Here is a 16,293-nt window from a genome sequence, read left to right on the forward strand (position 1 = left end):
GGCCGAGCGCTGCTGGTCGGTAGGCGTGGCCGAGCCGCCCACGCCTTGCCAAGTGACGCGCCGACCGTCGCGCCAGAACGCCATGGTGAGGGCGGTGCAGTCCCACAAGATGGGTCCCAGCGTCCGGAGGAAGTCGAAACCGAGGATGAAGTCGAACCCGCCGAGGTCCAGACCAACGCACGTAATGATGAAGTCCTCGTCAGCGATGCGGATGGGGACGTCGCGAGCGATCCCCGCGCAGGCTAGGCGGTCACCATTAGCGACCGTGAAGCGAAGATCCTCGCCACCGGAGGGAGAGAGCCCCAGGTGGCGCATGGCAGCACCCTGGAGGAAGTTGTGCGTGGACCCGGTGTCCAGGAGGGCGAGGAAGCGCTCTCCCTTGATGGTGACCGGCACGAGCATGGAGTTCGCCGGCCGGATCCCTGCAACAACATGAAGAGAGACGACGAAAGCATTAGCCCCGGCGAGCTCCGGGGCCGCCGGTTCCTCCAAGTGGACGGCAACCGCAGCAGCGTCATCAGCCGCGATGTCGTCGATGAAGTCGTCGCACTCCACGTAGAACAGGCGCTGGTAGACGTGGCCGCGAACATCAGGCTCGTCACAATTAAAACAGAGCCCTTGTCGGCGGCGCTCAGCCATCTCCGCCAGGGTGAGGCGGCGGAACGGACGCCAGCCGGTGCGTTGGCAGCTGCTGGCCCGGCTGCTGGAGGGGGTAGAGCGCCCCCGGGACCGGAGCTGCGCCCGGCGCGCGTGGGAGGGGCGGCAGCCCCTGGCGTTGAGGAGGACGGTTGCCCCGCTGAGGGGCAGGGGGCGCTGGAATGGCCACGCAGCGCTCGAACGCCTGAGCCAAGTACATGGCAGATTGGAGGTCCCACGGCGTGCGCATCTCCACATGCACTTTGATCTGGTCCGGTAGCCCGCCCACGTACAACTCCGCCTTTTGGCGAGGGGAGAGGTCACGGGCATGGCACAGGACGGCGTTGTAGCGCTCGGAGTAGTCTTGCACGGTGGAGAGGAACGGCAGGCGCGCCAACTCGGCCAAGCGAGTGCCCTGTACAGCCGGCCCAAAGTGGAGGGAGCAGAGTTCCCAGAAGCGCTCCCAGGGCGGCATGCCCTCGTCTTGTTCCAGGGCGTAGTACCATGTCTGTGCAGCGCCCTTCATGTGATAGGACGCGAGCCAGGTGCGCTGCGAAGCCATCGTCTGCTGTCCCCGGAAGAATTGCTCACATTGGTTCAACCAATTGAGCGGGTCGACGGAGCCGTCATACGTGGGGAACTCGAGTTTGTAGAACTTTGGAGCAGCTTGGGCGCCGAAGATAGCGGACTGATCCGCTGCTGTGGGGCCCCCGGGGAGGGAGGCGTCCACCCCCCGGAGAGGACCTGCGTCACTGCTGGCGACGTCGCGGGCGCGACTGCTGCTTGCGTGACGGTGGTGGCGTTGGTGTAGACCGGAGGAGCGGCCGAGCCCATCGCCCATGATGGAATCGGGGACGGCGAGGCCAGCCAGCGAAGAAGATTGAGCGGCACTCCAGGGCCCGAGACCGGCATCCCGTAAGGGAAACTCGAGGGCGGGAGCAGCGGCTGGGAGCTCACAGAGGGAACCCCCGTGGACGGCGGCGGCGTCGAGAACGGCGGGGGGAGGGCTGCTGGACGAGCCCCGCCCAAGCCGCCTACATGGACGCGATGTTGCGGTTGATGTCGAGGATCGCAGCCGCCAAGGACTGGAGCGTGAGCGGCGCAGCAGAAGTCGTCGAGCCATCCGAGACCTCGGAGCCCGCAGATTGGATCGGCGCGGTGGAGGTAGGTGGTGGTGGTGGGAAGGAGGAGGTCGGCTGGGGTTGCGACATCGTTCCTGAGCAGTCTGATACCAGGCTGATAGGATTACGGATCCTACCGCGTAGATCACGGAGTCTGTAGGGGTGAGAGAGAGGTGGAGCAGGCTTGGAACCTCGCTGCCGGCGGCTGGGCGCCGTGGTGGAGGATGAACGTGAGGAGCAGGGAGGAAGCGGCGGCTAGGGCAAATCTCTCGGCTCCCTAAGGAAGCCGGAAACAAATATATTATTTCTGCTTAATTATCCAAATGTCTTACAAGCCATATATATAGCTCTAAAAAATAAGGGATATATCTAATAAATAGGCTAAATAATAGATAATATGGGCTGTTAGCCCTCTAATGCCGGCGCACAAGCTCAGCCACTAATGGGCCTCCTCCTGGTATATGTGACGCCGGTCATAACAAGGGGGCCGTCGAAGTACATCACCCAGTGCTCGGGGCAAGTAGCGGGGATGGGCTCTTGAATCTCGGTCCACTCAGCGACGAAGTCAGCGAGCGCCTGTGACTTGATGGTAGGGCTGCTTCTGAATTCAATGGAGTAAGTGCCGAGCTCAACAACTCACTTGATGATGTGGCCGTTGGCCTCTTTGTTGCGGAGGATGTCCTCCAGAGGGAACTCGGTGACCACGACGATCTTGTAATACTCGAAGTAATGGCGGAGCTTGCGTGACGTGATCAGAATAGCGTATAGCAATTTCTGAACTTGAGAATGACGAATTTTGGGCTCGTTAAGGACCTCGTTGATGAAGTAGACCGGACGTTGCACCTTATAGGCGTGCCCAACCTCCTCGCGTTCGACGACGATAGCTGTGCTAACGACGCGAGAAGTGGCGGCGATGTAGATCAGTAGGGCTTCGTCTGGTCGAGGCGCCGTCATGATCGGAGGCTTCGTTAGAAACAACTTAAGCTGTTCGAAAGCTGTATCTGCCTCCTCCGACCAGGAAAAGCGCTCGGAGGCCTTGAGGAGTTTGAAGAACGGTAGTCCCTTTTTACCGAGGCGCGATATAAAGCGGCTGAGAGCAGCCATGCAGCCTGTAAGCTTTTGTATGTTCTTTACGCAGGTTGGCCGTTTCATGTTGGTGATGGCGGAGACCTTGTCGGGGTTGAGCTCGATGCCACGGGCGCTGACGATGTAGCCCAGGAGTATGCCGGATGGAACTCTAAAGATGCACTTTGAATGGTTCAACTTCCATCTGTATCTTTTTAGGTTGGCGAAAGTTTCTTCGAGGTCGGCGATGAGATTATCGGCGGTCTTGGACTTGACGACCACATCGTCGATGTATGTTTCGACGTTGCGGCCTATTTGTTGATCGAGGCACATCTGGATGGCCCTTTGGTAGGTCGCCCCAGCATTCTTGAGTTCGAAGGACATGGTGATATAGCAATACGCACCAAAAGGCGTGATGAACGACGTCTTGATCTGGTCGTCTTCCTTGAGGGCTATCTGGTGATAGCCAGAGTAACAATAGAGGAAGGAGAGCAGTTCACAGCCGGCGGTGGAGTCTACAACCTCGTCTATCCGAGACAGACCGAAGGGGTCTTTAGGGTAGTGTTTGTTGAGATCAGTGTAATCGACGCACATTCTCCATTCTTTATTTTTTTTGAACGAGAACAGAGTTTGCTAACCACTCAGGATGATACACTTCTTTAATAAATCCGCCAGCTAGGAGCCGTTTTATTTCTACCCTAATAGCCTCCTTGTCTGGCGTGAATCGTCGGAGTTTTTGCTTGATCGGTTTGGCGGTCGGCGAGATGTTTAAGGAGTGCTCGATCTTCTCCCGTGGTACCCTCGACATGTCTGTAGGTTTCCAAGCAAACACGTCGGCGTTGACACGTAGGAAGGAGACGAGCGCGCTTTCCTATTTGGGGTCGAGGTGAGCCCCAATCTTCACGGTCTTGGAGGGGTCGTCGAGGTCGAGGCCGACCTCCTTGGTTTCCTTGGACTTGGCGGAGGCGCGCGGAGGCTCCGGCACTAGGATCTCCAGGTCGTCGGCGTGCACAGTCTTAGCGTCGGTGACCACGCTAGCCATCTGGATGGAGAGGTCGGTGGCTTCGGCGAGGGCGAGACTCTCTGTCTCGTAGGCGTAGGCGATGGAGAGGTTGGCCCCAGGGCCAGGACTCCTGCAGGCGAAGGCATCTTTAGCACCAGATAGGTGTAGTGCGGTACGGCCATGAACTTGGCCAGAGTTGGCCGACCAAGTATGGTGTGATAGGCGGTGTTGAAGTCGATGACGTAGAAGTTGATGTGCTCGACGCGGTAGTTGCTAGCCATGCCGAACTGTACTGGGAGGGTGATCTCTCCAAGCGGTTTGGATGCCCTGCCAGGTACCACACCCCAGAAGGAGGAGTCGGAGGGTGCGAGGTCTCCTATCCCGAGGCCCAGCTCCTTTAGGGCTCCGGCGAAGAGGAGGGTCAGGGCGCTTCCGCCGTCGACGAGTACTTTCCTGACAGTTGCATCAAGAACGAGGGGGAAACGCCCTGTGTAAGGGATGTCCGCCCACTGGTCGGCCCTGCTGAAGGTGATGGGGACCTCGGACTAGGGGCGATAGCTGGGGTTGGCGACGACGTCTTCCGCGTTGACGGCGAGCACTCGACGGGCGGTGAGCTTCCGATCTCTTCTGTTCTCGGCGGCGGCGAGGCCCCCGACGATGGTGGTGACCACTTTGTCGTGATCCTGGAAGGCGTTGTTGCCCCCAGGTGAATAAACTGTTGAGCACATCCATAACGAGGATGAACAACATTGGGGAGAGGGGGTCTCCTTGTCGGAGACCACGCTGGTGTCTAATTTCCGGACCTGGTTCACCATTAAGAATTATCCTGTCATTGCAATGAAAGAAAAAAAAAATTTCCTGTCTGTGTTATAGCTAGGACTTGGATGTTCCGGAATCCTCTTGCCGAGCTGGAACGACCCATCTCCTATTTCTGCTTCCAACGCCTACACGTTGAGTCTCAGTTACTCGAGAAAGACTTATTCATAGTGGAGATAGTCAACCTCCACCAGCAAGCAGCACCGGAGTGAATCCTTTCGATCTTTTTTGAGAGGGAAAATGATAATGAAAAAGGAGAAAAAAAAAACGCTGAGAGACACATTGCAAAAAGAATCGCTTATTTCCATGTTGTAAACTAGTGAGTGGTACAGGAGTTATGTGGTCAGTAACCCTCATCCTAATAGGGACACCTTGATTAGTGAGGTCAAGAATAGGTTTCTGTGCATCCAAATCTGTAACCCACAGTTGATGAATTAAGAAAATGACATCAGGTTTGATCTGTAAGGGAGCATATGAGCAAGTTCAAAAAGTAAAGGCCGTACTGGACTGATCTTGGAAAACCCTAATCTTACTGAGAAGTTTTTCTTTTCCTCTTTTCTAAGTGGTTTAAAGGAGGAAGTTAAGTATATGGTCACTGCTCAACACCCTAATAGTGTGAACAAGGCTTATGAACATGCTATGCACTATGAGTTAGCCCAACCCAAGGGGTAATCCAGCTACAAATGAAAGAGTAAAGCGCATTATCTTCATTCCACTTCCAATTAGATGTGTTACGCACAGTGACATTTTTGGGTAGTGGAATTGCAATGACAGGGTGTTTCTATTATTGATAGTTGACATTAACTTGAATCAAAGCCCATACTATAAAGTTATCAATTTAATGTTCAAAGATCCAAGATGACATCAGAACAATGCGTGTTAATATCAATTATGATTTTGAAATTAAGGTTATATCCCCTGAAAATGAGTGGATAGTTTCATATGAATTTTGGAGGCCTTTTGACATGAGGTCGAATCTCATAGAATAATTCTTTTTGTGTATGAAAATGGTCATTCCTGCAATTTTCATGTGCTTTGCATTTGACGCATTGCAGCCAAAATCTGTGTTTTTGTCATACTGCATTTTTGGAATTTGTTTCAAAGAGGCCTTAAGAGGATTTAAGAAATGCTATAAGTTATTAAGGATATGTTAGGACCATTCCCTAGAAAACATGCTTTAAGAATCTTGAATGTTTCTGCTGCAGTGATGCTACCGGTTCATGTAGTGGACCACTATAGAATAAAGCATTTGCGAGAGAGCTAAAGATAAACGCAATGTCCAACTGCATCTTTTAGCTAATATCAGCACTATAATTTGTTACTTGAAACAATCGTGGTTTATAAAATGCTTTCTTGGAGCTATAAAATTTTCCAAAATATTTGTCCACTGTTTCTGACTATGTCAAACTAATCATAATTCATAAAGGATATTTGCATGTGCATTTCTTGGTGAATGATCTATATTTAAACAAGAAATCTGCATGTTATTATGATATTCATTTGGTGTATTTGAAATACAATTATTTGGTACTCCCTCTGTTCCAAATTATAAGTCGTTCCGGCTTTTCTAGGTATATTGTTTTGCTATGCACCTAGATATAGGCTAATAGCTAGATACATAATAGAAGTTATGTATGTAGAAAAGCCAGAACTTATAATTTGGAATGGAGTAAATGGTAAATATTTACAATTGTGCAGAAAGTTGCTGTATTATTTTTTTGCCAATTCATTTACATATTTCTTTGTCTATTTCTAGGTTCCTATATCAAGTGGGAATGGTTCATACCCCTTTCCAGTGGAGGTTCCTGGGAACACAAGATTTTTATTTTCCAGTAAGACCAGAACACTTTCCAAGGCAATTGCAAAGTCTGTCGTAAGTTATTGACATCCTTTTAGCTTTTATTTATTTTCAATCTGACTGGCTTATGAAAGATACACCCTCCATTCCAAATTATAAGTCGCTCTGACTTTTCTAGATACATAGCTTTTACTCCCTCCGTTCTAAATTAGAAGACGTTTTGGTTTTTCTAGATACATTGCTTTTACTGTGCATAGCAAAAACTATGTATCTAGAAAAGCCAAAACGTCTTATAATTTGGAATGGAGGGAGTACTATGTATCTAGACATTATCTAGGTGTATAACAAAAGCTGTGTACTTAAAAAAAGCCGGAACAACTTATAACTTGGAATGGAGGGAGTACTTGTGTACTTTCGCCTCTGAATCTCTGATGCCTTGGTACGGGGAAAATATATGTGTAAGTAATGGCATTTAATTAGGATCACTTATTCAGTCAGTAGCCTGTAAAGGTTTTGTATAACGTACACTCTATTGATAAAACTTTTACTGTCATATATATTAATATAAGGACATGACTAAAACCAGACACCTATCTGTTTAAGTTAATCACAAGTGGCTGTCTAGGTACATTGAACTTGAGTGGCATCATCTTCATTCCTCCTTGGATCCCCATTGACCACCACCTACCGCCCAATGCCCCAGTGCCCTCATGGCTTCCGGCGCCTCCCCGGTGCCGGCGCTGCCTACCCCACTGATGCGGCACTGCCCACGGCCGGCAGTGAGGTGCCTCCCTGCTGTGCCACCCACAACCCTCACCACGACCCCTCGATCCCGCTCTACCCGTACCACTCTGGCAAGATTCCTCCGCCCTGACACCGTCGACACCACCGCGGCCAGCGGTGCAGTGCCACCTTGCCTCCCACCTGCCTCCAAGCTGGCCTGCTTCCAGCTTCTATAATCGCAGGGAGAAGAACTCACCTGGAACACAAACCCCCTGGCCCTAAAGGGTCAGTATGGCTTCTACGGTGGCGAACTTGGTGAGGAAGACAGTCTGGAACTTTTGTGCGTGAGCATGAGGAAGGGGATAAGATTGTGGTGTTGTTTGTGCTGCTTGTGAAGAATAGCCTCACGGAGAGAGAAGTAATAAAGTGATGCATGTCTGGTCCAGGCTTGCTGGCTTAGGATCATTGGATTTTAATACGGAGGCAGCAAGGAAGGGTTTCACGATAAGGTTAAATGGAGAGCTCTAGTTTTTACCTTCACTGAAACATGCTTTGCAAATCAAACATGGAAATGATATATTTATGTTACTTTATATTTATATAGATGTTACACCTTGCTGTACTTGTTCAACTAAAAGCAAGAAAGAGTCACACCCATTTTTATTTCTACCTTTTGCAGGTATACCTTTTGAAGCCTAAAAGTTTAGCATTTGAGTATTTTGAGAAGCTCATTAATTTTTTGGAACAGTATGCCTTCTGACCATGGTCTTCTTTGAGCTTGCTTCAGAGGCCTTTTTTTTGTTTTAACCTGAGGAATTTTGGTTTTTAGGTTCTATCATCCGTCAAATGGAGGTCGTTGGACCTACTCATTGGAACGTTTCCTGCGTTATCTTGTTGTTTACTTTGAGGAACGCCTTCAACATGAACAATTGTAAGGGATCAATCTTCACTTGCATGTGCAGCTTGAAAAAAAAAATCATCTTATTGACTGCAGCTCATCTATTTCAACATAAACACTGTAGTGGTATGGCAGTTGAGGACCATGATCAATCTTATCTGGGAAAGGAAGAAAGGTCTGTTTTTGTCAAAGCTATCTTGAAATTACTGGATCGTGGTCAGTACAGCAAGGATAGTTCTCTTGCTGAAACAGTTTCCGTTGCAACTTCGGTCCTGTCTTATATTGAACCAACCCTCGTGCTTCCGTTTGTTGCAAAAAACTTCCAACTAGCCTTAGAGACAGTAAGTTTAACTAGAAATATGCACTGACCTTCATTTTGTATAGATATTTTTGTGGTCTATGTGAGCCTTGCAATCTGCTTAGTTTTCATTTAGATATTCAGAAACAAGCTAATGATTTGAATTGTTTTCTAACAGACTACAGCTACCCATCAGTTAAAGAACGCTGTCACATCTGTTGCATATTCTGGACGTGCTCTTCTTCTATGTTCTTTATGTTCATCTCAGTCTGATGATAGCAGTGTTGTTGATTCATTCAGTGATCTTGTTGTCGCTTCCCTTTCAAATGCATTGCTTGGCATGGATGCCAATGATCCACCTAAAACGATTGCTACAATGCAGTTAATTGGTTCTATATTTTCAAATGTAAGTTTTTTTCTTTTACCTTATCATCTGCAATTCTGGTTTCCGGTAAAGAGTACTTTGCTAACTCTCCTAAGGTGTATATAGCTAGCTGTAGTTGGTGTTAGTGATGACGTGCCTATATTCCTCCGATCTACTACTCTATCGAACTGGCTAGATGAATTCTTTTCCCGGCTGTTTTCTGTGCTTCAGAATCTGGAATCAAGTAGTCCCATGTAAGCAATGATCACTAGAGTCTCACATCTGAGATTTTTTTCTCCTACTTTTTCAAATATTTGTCAGAACATTGTAATGACATCCATTTGGATATGCAGTAATGAGGGTTACCAAAGCTCATTCATGTCAGGGACTTTTCTTGTTGAGGACAGCCCATATTACTTTTGCATGCTTGAAATTCTTCTAGGGAAGTTATCAAAATCTTTATTTAATCAGGTATTTACATTCTTGTTAATATGTGGTACTCTTGTCCCTAGACTTGAATTTCCCGTCACAAATGTGTTTTTTTTTTTTTTTTGCAATTGACAGTCCCTGAAGAGAATTGCCAAGTTCGTTAATGCAAATATCCTCCCTGGTGCTACTTCAGAAGTTGGGCTTCTTTGTTGTGCCTGTGTTCATTCATATCCTGAGGAGGCTTCAGTCTACCTTGTAAAACCAATCTTAGAGACTATCATGTCATCCTTTGAGGGGACTCCAACCACTGGTTATGTAGGAAGAGTAGTTGCAGACAAAGCATCTACAAAGGTTTGCTCAGATGTAAAATGTCTATTACAGTATTACTTGAGCTATTCCATACGTACAACCACTTGCATCTAATGACATGCAGGCTGCACTTTCTCCTGCCCTGGAAACAGCAATAGATTACTATCTGAGGGTTTTGGCCATATCCATCAGTTATGCAGGTCCTGTGTTACTCAGTTATAAGGAAGAATTAAATCACATAATAACATCTGCGTTCCAGGCCCCTTCATGGAAGGTTATATTTTTCATTTATCTTTTCATAAATTCGAACAGCTAGTATCCCCATGTCCCCATCATATATTATACTATGTTAGATGACGATTTTCCTTTTCTCTTGGAATGTCTAGGTTAATGGAGCTGGGGATCATCTCCTTCGCTCTCTGCTAGGAAATCTGGTTTCTTATTACCCAATTGATCAGTACAAGTATGTTTACGTCATGTACACTTTTTTTTTCTCTCAAACACATACACTTGACGTTTTCGTTATTTGATCTATAACATGTTTACCCACCAACCAATATATTATCCTGTTTGTATAGGCCATTCAATTGTCAGCCTATTGGAAATATTATTGAACCATGGGGATGTTCGAAAGCTCATCAGGATAGGGAGGCTGAGATACTTAATTTCCCTCCAAAGTGGCATGATCCCAGTCATGATGAACTATCTTTTGCAAATGAATTACTACAATTTCATTTTCAGTCAGCTTTAGAAGATCTTTTGACTATTTGTCAGACAAAAGTTCATTCTGAGACAGGTAGATATGCTAGTTCTGGCCATGGAAACGACCTTGCCTCTATTTTTTTATTACTCACCTGTAATGTGATATGTGCAAAAGAAAAAAAATAGTACATGCTTATTCAAGTACATTGAAGTCCATGTATTATCTTTTTGTGCATTTGTGCTTTATTTTCTGTAGTTTCCTATTTGATATTTTTTTTTCTTTTAGCAGGAGATGAGAAGGAGCACCTAAAAATAACCCTATTACGCATTCATTCTGCATTGCATGGTGTAATGTCTTGCTTGCCAGAAATTCGCCCATCATATAAAGATGGGAGGTTCCTGGAAGTGGAGTCCACATTCTTCATAGCAGGATCTGCTGGTAGCACTGTTGGAAGCTCAGAAATGCGTGAAAAGGCTGCAGAATTTGTGCACATAGCTTGCAGGTGAACGTTTGTTCTTAATACATACAGTTTCACTTAACATTTACTATTTGGTCTCACCAAGTGCTCTGTCAACAGGTACTTATTAAAGGAAAGAACTGATGACAGTATTCTTCTAGCACTTGTCGTGCGTGTCATTGATGCTTTGGTAAACTATGGTATGTTAACTAGGCTCAAAGACTCAAGCTGAGTAATTTTTGCTGTTTATGTGACAGTTTGCTGTGTAGGCAGCTTGGAATATCAAGAATGGTCAAGCCATGTTCAAGCTTGGAAACTAGAATCTGCTTCCATAATGGAGCCTCCATGCAACTTCATTGTTCCATTTCATGCTCAAGGAAAAAAGAGGTATGCACATCTGCATTTGTGGATTCTGATTCTGCTATATGGGCCGTTGTTGAACTTTCTCTATTTTGTTTCCATTAGACCTAGATGGGCACTTGTTGACAAAGCAAACTTGCATAGTACATGGAGGTGTTCACAATCATCATATCACAGATACAGAATGAATGCAGATGTTTCTCCATCTGTCCTCATGATTAATTTGATGAATGATCTCTTAGATCTCTCACTACACAACTATGAAACTGTTCGATCGTAAGTTCTCTCTCTCTCTCTCTCTTCTTGGTTGTAAATTGAAAATTGTGTTTAAGATTTTTTTTGAACCATCGGCAGGGGGGCCCCCCTACCTTTTTTTTTGTTTTTTTTAACCCAGCCCAGAAATTCATCCCTGTGGGGATTTTAACCTGGCCTGCTGGGGTGCTACTGAGGAGCTCCAACCACTAGGCTGGAGGCCTGTTCGCATTGCGTTTAAGATTTAGTATAGATTTTAAGTGTTGCCATCAACATTTTAAACACATCAATTTGACAAACTATATGTGTTTGCTGATCAGCGTACCTTTTCTTGAGAAGAAGATGAGTGTACCTGAATTCCCTTATATTATGTCTGCCATAAAGGATTCCCTTATAACATGACCATCTTGTTTCTGTTTCTGTACATTCTTATGCAGGTATGCTGGAAGATCACTTACAAAATTGTTGAAGTGCTGGCCTTCTCTAATTTCTAACTGTGTTCTCACACTTGCGGGAAATTTGCGTGACCCAAAAGCTCCTGAACATGTGGTTCTTGGTTCTTGCAGCATTTTGATCTCACAGACTGTTTTAAGACATTTGACCACTGTATGTCTTTCACAACTTACATGCTTTACGTCTAAGCTAAATCAATAATGTCGATAGTATTAACATAATTGTTCCATATAGGATTCTGTTTCCCTCTCTTCCTTTATCATGGGAATTCTGGAAAGGTATACTCTAGAATTGTACTACGCATAAAATCTTCATTTTTACTATTCAATATATTTTATTGCACATCTCACTTCCAGTAATAAGAATAATCAGAATTTGATAAACGTGGAATAGAAAAGTGTGCTACTTGTTTTTTTGAAACAGGACAGCTCATCAGTATGTCACTAACTCCATTCCTTTCTTCTGTAGCTCTCATCATGAATCATTGAAGTGTCAGAAAGCTATTACTGAGGTGCCGTTTAATAGAAAAATCAATCTCTAAAAGAAAAAGAGATAAAATAAATAAAATCCTAAATTAAGGTGTGCCACTGAAGTTTTTTTATATGATCTTTACAGCTCTTTGTAATGTATAATATACGTTTCTCTGGAATATCAAGGAGCTTCTTTAAAAATCCTGAAAATCAAGCTGAAAAGCCAGGATTTCTCAGTCTAATTTCTCAAATTAATGCTTTGGGCTTTGAGACTAATGGACTACATTGGAGGTAAGAAATTTGTATATTCTGACATAAACTGAGACACTGCTAGAGTCATTGCAATTACATTTTTTTTGCTATCTGAAAATTTAAGTTTTTTCATCCCATTTATATATGCTGAACCAGTTTTTCTATTTCACTTTTCTACTGTTTGCTTCCTTTCAGATTCCGTATGAGCTCTCTTTTCAGTATATAGTTTGGCTATTGACTAATTGATCATACCCCAATTCCTCCTCCATGGTCCATGCCATCAAATTAGCTCTATTTTCAAATTTACCTCGAAATTAATCCATCTTAGGCAGGTTGTGTTATTTTAGTAATAAATTTATATACGCTGAACCATTTTTTCCATTTCACTTTTCTACTGTTCTCTTCCTTTCAGATTCCGTATTGAGCTCTCTTTTTCGTATATAGTTTGTTCATTGACTAATTGATTTGGTCAAAGTTAGAAAAATTTGACATAGGACAAATCTAAAATGACTTAGAATTTTGGAATGGAGGGGATACTTCTTTCTTTAACAATGTAATCTCTCTCGAATGCGCTAGAGAGCTGCGTATCATTATATTAAGAAGATAAGAGACTAGATGACTCGTACAATCCCTAGTGGGGTAAAATCGTTGCAAAAGACCCTGCCAAAGTGCCAATCATAGATTCATAGCTGCTTGAATTGAATTTTACTATCTTGTAGTAATAAACATACATATGTACTTAAAACTTGCAGCCGTGTAATTCAGGTACAATTTGATGGCCAACAGAGTACTCCTATTGCTAATTTTGGCATCCAGAAGTGAATCTGGCATATATTCGCAAATGCTTGCAAAAATTGCTGGTATGTACTTCATGCCTTCCTCTTTGTAGCTTCTTGTTAATACCATCTATCATGCCTTAATATTCATGTTTGTAAAAGCCATCTTTGACAGCTTTTTTTAACGAGCTTCAATGTTCAAAATAAATGCCTTCTGTTAGGTCATTTCTTAAGAAATTTAAAGAGTCAACTGCCCCACTCGAGAATGCTTGCTATATCTGCTTTGAACACATTATTGCAAGGATCACCTCATAAGGCATCTGCAAAAGATTCAAAGCAATCAGTAGATCACCCTGAAGATTGCAATATTTCATCAACAGAAGAGATTTTGAATGAGATAATCCGAGAGGAAGGATTCATGAATGAGACCCTGAACAGTTTATCTCATGTCCGTATTATTTCCGATAATGATGGTTCGTCAAAAGCGAGTTATGGGGCATCATCTTTTCAAAGCGGATCTGACAAAGCAATAACTTTCTTCTACTTTGATTTCTCTGCCTCATGGCCACGTACTCCTAGTTGGATTTCTGTAGTGAGTGGTCACACATTCTATTCCAATTTTGCTAGGATATTCAAAAGGCTTATACAGCAATGTGGAATGCCAGTAATCTCTTCTCTTCAGACTACACTAGAAGAGTTTTTAATTTCAAAAGAGAGATCAAGGCAATGTGTAGCTGCTGAAGCGATGGCTGGGATGCTGCACTCTGATATCATTGGGAATCTGGAGGGTGAGAACAACTGGTTGATGGTCCAGCTGCATAAGATTATGTTAGCACCATCTGTGGAGTCAGCTCCTGAATGGGCAGCTTGCATTCGATATGCTGTTACAGGAAAAGAAAGAGCTGGAACTCGTGCTCCTGTTCTCAGGCAAAAAGTATTAGAATGCTTATGTAGTCCTCTTCGTCATTCCATGGCAACTAGTGTACTTGCGAAGAGATATTCTTTTCTGTCTGTTGCTCTAATAGAAATTTCTCCACCAAAAATGTCCCCAGCAGAGAAGCAATACCATGTTAAAATTCTTCATGAACTACTTGACAGCATGAACCATTCATCTGCTCAGGTAAACTAAATGACTCCACTATTGTGTGCATGAATTGCCATTCCTTTTATTTCAGTCTTCTTATTTCAAGAATATTTTCTCTCGAACAAGAGCTGTGTATCTTTGTATGTATTAAAGAACTAAAGAAGAGAGAAGGGGTAGAAACCGCAAAGTTCACACACATACACCCCCCTTTTAGTTCTATAATGCAGTCTCCCTAAAGCAATGCAGTCACATCTGTAGAGCATTTCCTAGAATTATCTAGAAAAGCTGCTCTCATTTTTTTTTCACTGACTATCATAAAGTATTGTCATCACAGTTTAGTTCCCAGCTCTAGGTTCTGATGCTTGACCGTGTAGATGATCTGTTGGATTCCTAGTTCCTATAAACTGGATCAAGCTCATGCCATCCTTGCTTATTACCTATAAACTGAATCTGGCTTATACTACATGTTAGCATATGCTATTTCTGGTGGGCGACTGTTAATAATTGTATACTTGTGTCGGTACTCTGATGCAGGTTACCGCAGAGTACATCTGTACATGGCAACACTCCTTTACATTTCAAATTGATAAATCAGTTTCTACTATATTTGATAAGTACAACAACTATTCTTCCCATGGGTTAAAGAGGATGAATAACTATGACACTCAAATCTGGAAAAAAAAATCGAAACCTTTTAGCTGGTTACAGAAAATTTCCCCAATGTTTCCCCATCTCCTTTCTATTGAATAATGAGACAGAAGAACTTCAGTGCTTGAGGCAGCCTGTAGAGTGCTTTGTGCAGCCGCAGCAGCTTCCATTCTTCTCCGGCGACGATGAACCTGGGTGCTGCTGCATGGACACCTCCTCATGTAGATCCCTATTGAAGAAACGAATTTTGCGACCCCTCCTGGGCATCCAATGCTAGCAGCAGCCGCACCGATTCCATGTGGGTGACGACCGCGATGACTTCTTCACAGTTGATGATGGGCTGCTGGACGAAGCCATGAGCCACCAATCCTGCCTTTTGCTTGACCATCTTCTGCCTGCCTGAGCATGAACATCGCCGAACTCCACTGCCTCCGATAGACTGCAAGCCTCGAGCTTCACCTTCATGAAGAGGCTCCAGCCCTCATGGTTGGTGCGCGTAAGCTGTGGGTAGGTGTTGCTGCTGACTTCCTTCTGTTAGTTGCTGAATTCTTACTCTTGGTAGTAGTAGAATTCTTACTCTCATCGAGAGAGGATGACACTAGAAGTTAGAGAAATTTTCTGGTTTATTTCCAAATGTCATGCCAACCTGAGGGGTTGGGGGTACATATTTATAGGCTGCTAGCCAGCCAAGCATATGCTAAGATGCTAGTCTAAGATGCTGTACTAGATGCTAAGATACTGTCCTCTAAGATGCTGTCCTCTAGTCTAAGATGCTGTCCTAAAAACAGACCATGCAGCCACAAGGACCATGTGACCAGCACAGCCCCACAAAGATCAGCCCACACATGAGACTTAAACCATCATTCTCCCCCTAAGTCTTGTGCGTCGTCCTGTGGGAAAGTTGAACCATCCCGGTCCTGGAGCAGAGCTCAAGGAACTTGATCCTCCCAAGGGGCTTGGTGAGCAGGTCCGCAAGCTGGTCCTTAGTGTTGATGTAGCTCGCCTTGATGCTCCCTTGCTCCAAACAGCCTCGGATGAAGTGGTACCTCACCCGGATGTGCTTGCTGCGTTCATGGAACACGGGGTTCTTTGCCAGGGCCAGAGCGGACTTGCTGTCCACCCTGAGCTCCACCGCTCTAGTGTCTCTGCCGAGTAGATCACCGAGCAGTCGAGCGAGCCAGAGCGCCTGAGTCGAAGCGGTGGAGGCCGCTATGTACTCGGCCTTGCAGCTGGACAGGGCCACCACCTGCTGCTTGACCGACTGCCAGCTAACGAGGCACTTGCCGAGGAAAAAGAGGATCCTGCTCGTGCTCTTGCTGGTGTCGATGTCGCCGGCGTGGTCGCTGTCGCTGTACCTGACGAAGTGTGCCGCCCCAGG

General features: G+C 45.2%; 1 protein-coding gene across 3 annotated transcripts in view; it reads left to right on the forward strand.

The window, feature by feature from the left end:
* Window positions 1–16,293, forward strand: part of LOC136520318 (proteasome activator subunit 4-like) — a 35,216-nt gene that overhangs the window by 10,119 nt on the left and 8,804 nt on the right. The window contains exons 7-27 of one of the 3 annotated variants that reach the window (XM_066513782.1): window positions 6,398–6,514; window positions 7,842–7,909; window positions 7,992–8,093; window positions 8,185–8,401; window positions 8,537–8,764; window positions 8,849–8,976; window positions 9,076–9,193; window positions 9,287–9,502; window positions 9,585–9,734; window positions 9,847–9,923; window positions 10,039–10,256; window positions 10,449–10,665; window positions 10,741–10,820; window positions 10,890–11,007; window positions 11,086–11,256; window positions 11,670–11,838; window positions 11,920–11,963; window positions 12,154–12,196; window positions 12,301–12,446; window positions 13,173–13,267; window positions 13,405–14,303. In XM_066513782.1, the coding sequence (XP_066369879.1) occupies window positions 6,398–6,514; window positions 7,842–7,909; window positions 7,992–8,093; window positions 8,185–8,401; window positions 8,537–8,764; window positions 8,849–8,976; window positions 9,076–9,193; window positions 9,287–9,502; window positions 9,585–9,734; window positions 9,847–9,923; window positions 10,039–10,256; window positions 10,449–10,665; window positions 10,741–10,820; window positions 10,890–11,007; window positions 11,086–11,256; window positions 11,670–11,838; window positions 11,920–11,963; window positions 12,154–12,196; window positions 12,301–12,446; window positions 13,173–13,267; window positions 13,405–14,303 (3,621 nt within the window). Of the gene's footprint in view, window positions 1–6,397; window positions 6,515–7,232; window positions 7,672–7,841; window positions 7,910–7,991; window positions 8,094–8,184; window positions 8,402–8,536; window positions 8,765–8,848; window positions 8,977–9,075; window positions 9,194–9,286; window positions 9,503–9,584; window positions 9,735–9,846; window positions 9,924–10,038; window positions 10,257–10,448; window positions 10,666–10,740; window positions 10,821–10,889; window positions 11,008–11,085; window positions 11,257–11,669; window positions 11,839–11,919; window positions 11,964–12,153; window positions 12,197–12,300; window positions 12,447–13,172; window positions 13,268–13,404; window positions 14,304–16,293 lie in introns of those variants that run through there. The other 2 variants (XM_066513783.1, XM_066513784.1) reach the window with 2 other exon arrangements.

The sequence above is a fragment of the Miscanthus floridulus genome, chromosome 18 (assembly GCF_019320115.1).
Source record: "Miscanthus floridulus cultivar M001 chromosome 18, ASM1932011v1, whole genome shotgun sequence".
Taxonomy (NCBI): Eukaryota; Viridiplantae; Streptophyta; class Magnoliopsida; order Poales; family Poaceae; genus Miscanthus; species Miscanthus floridulus.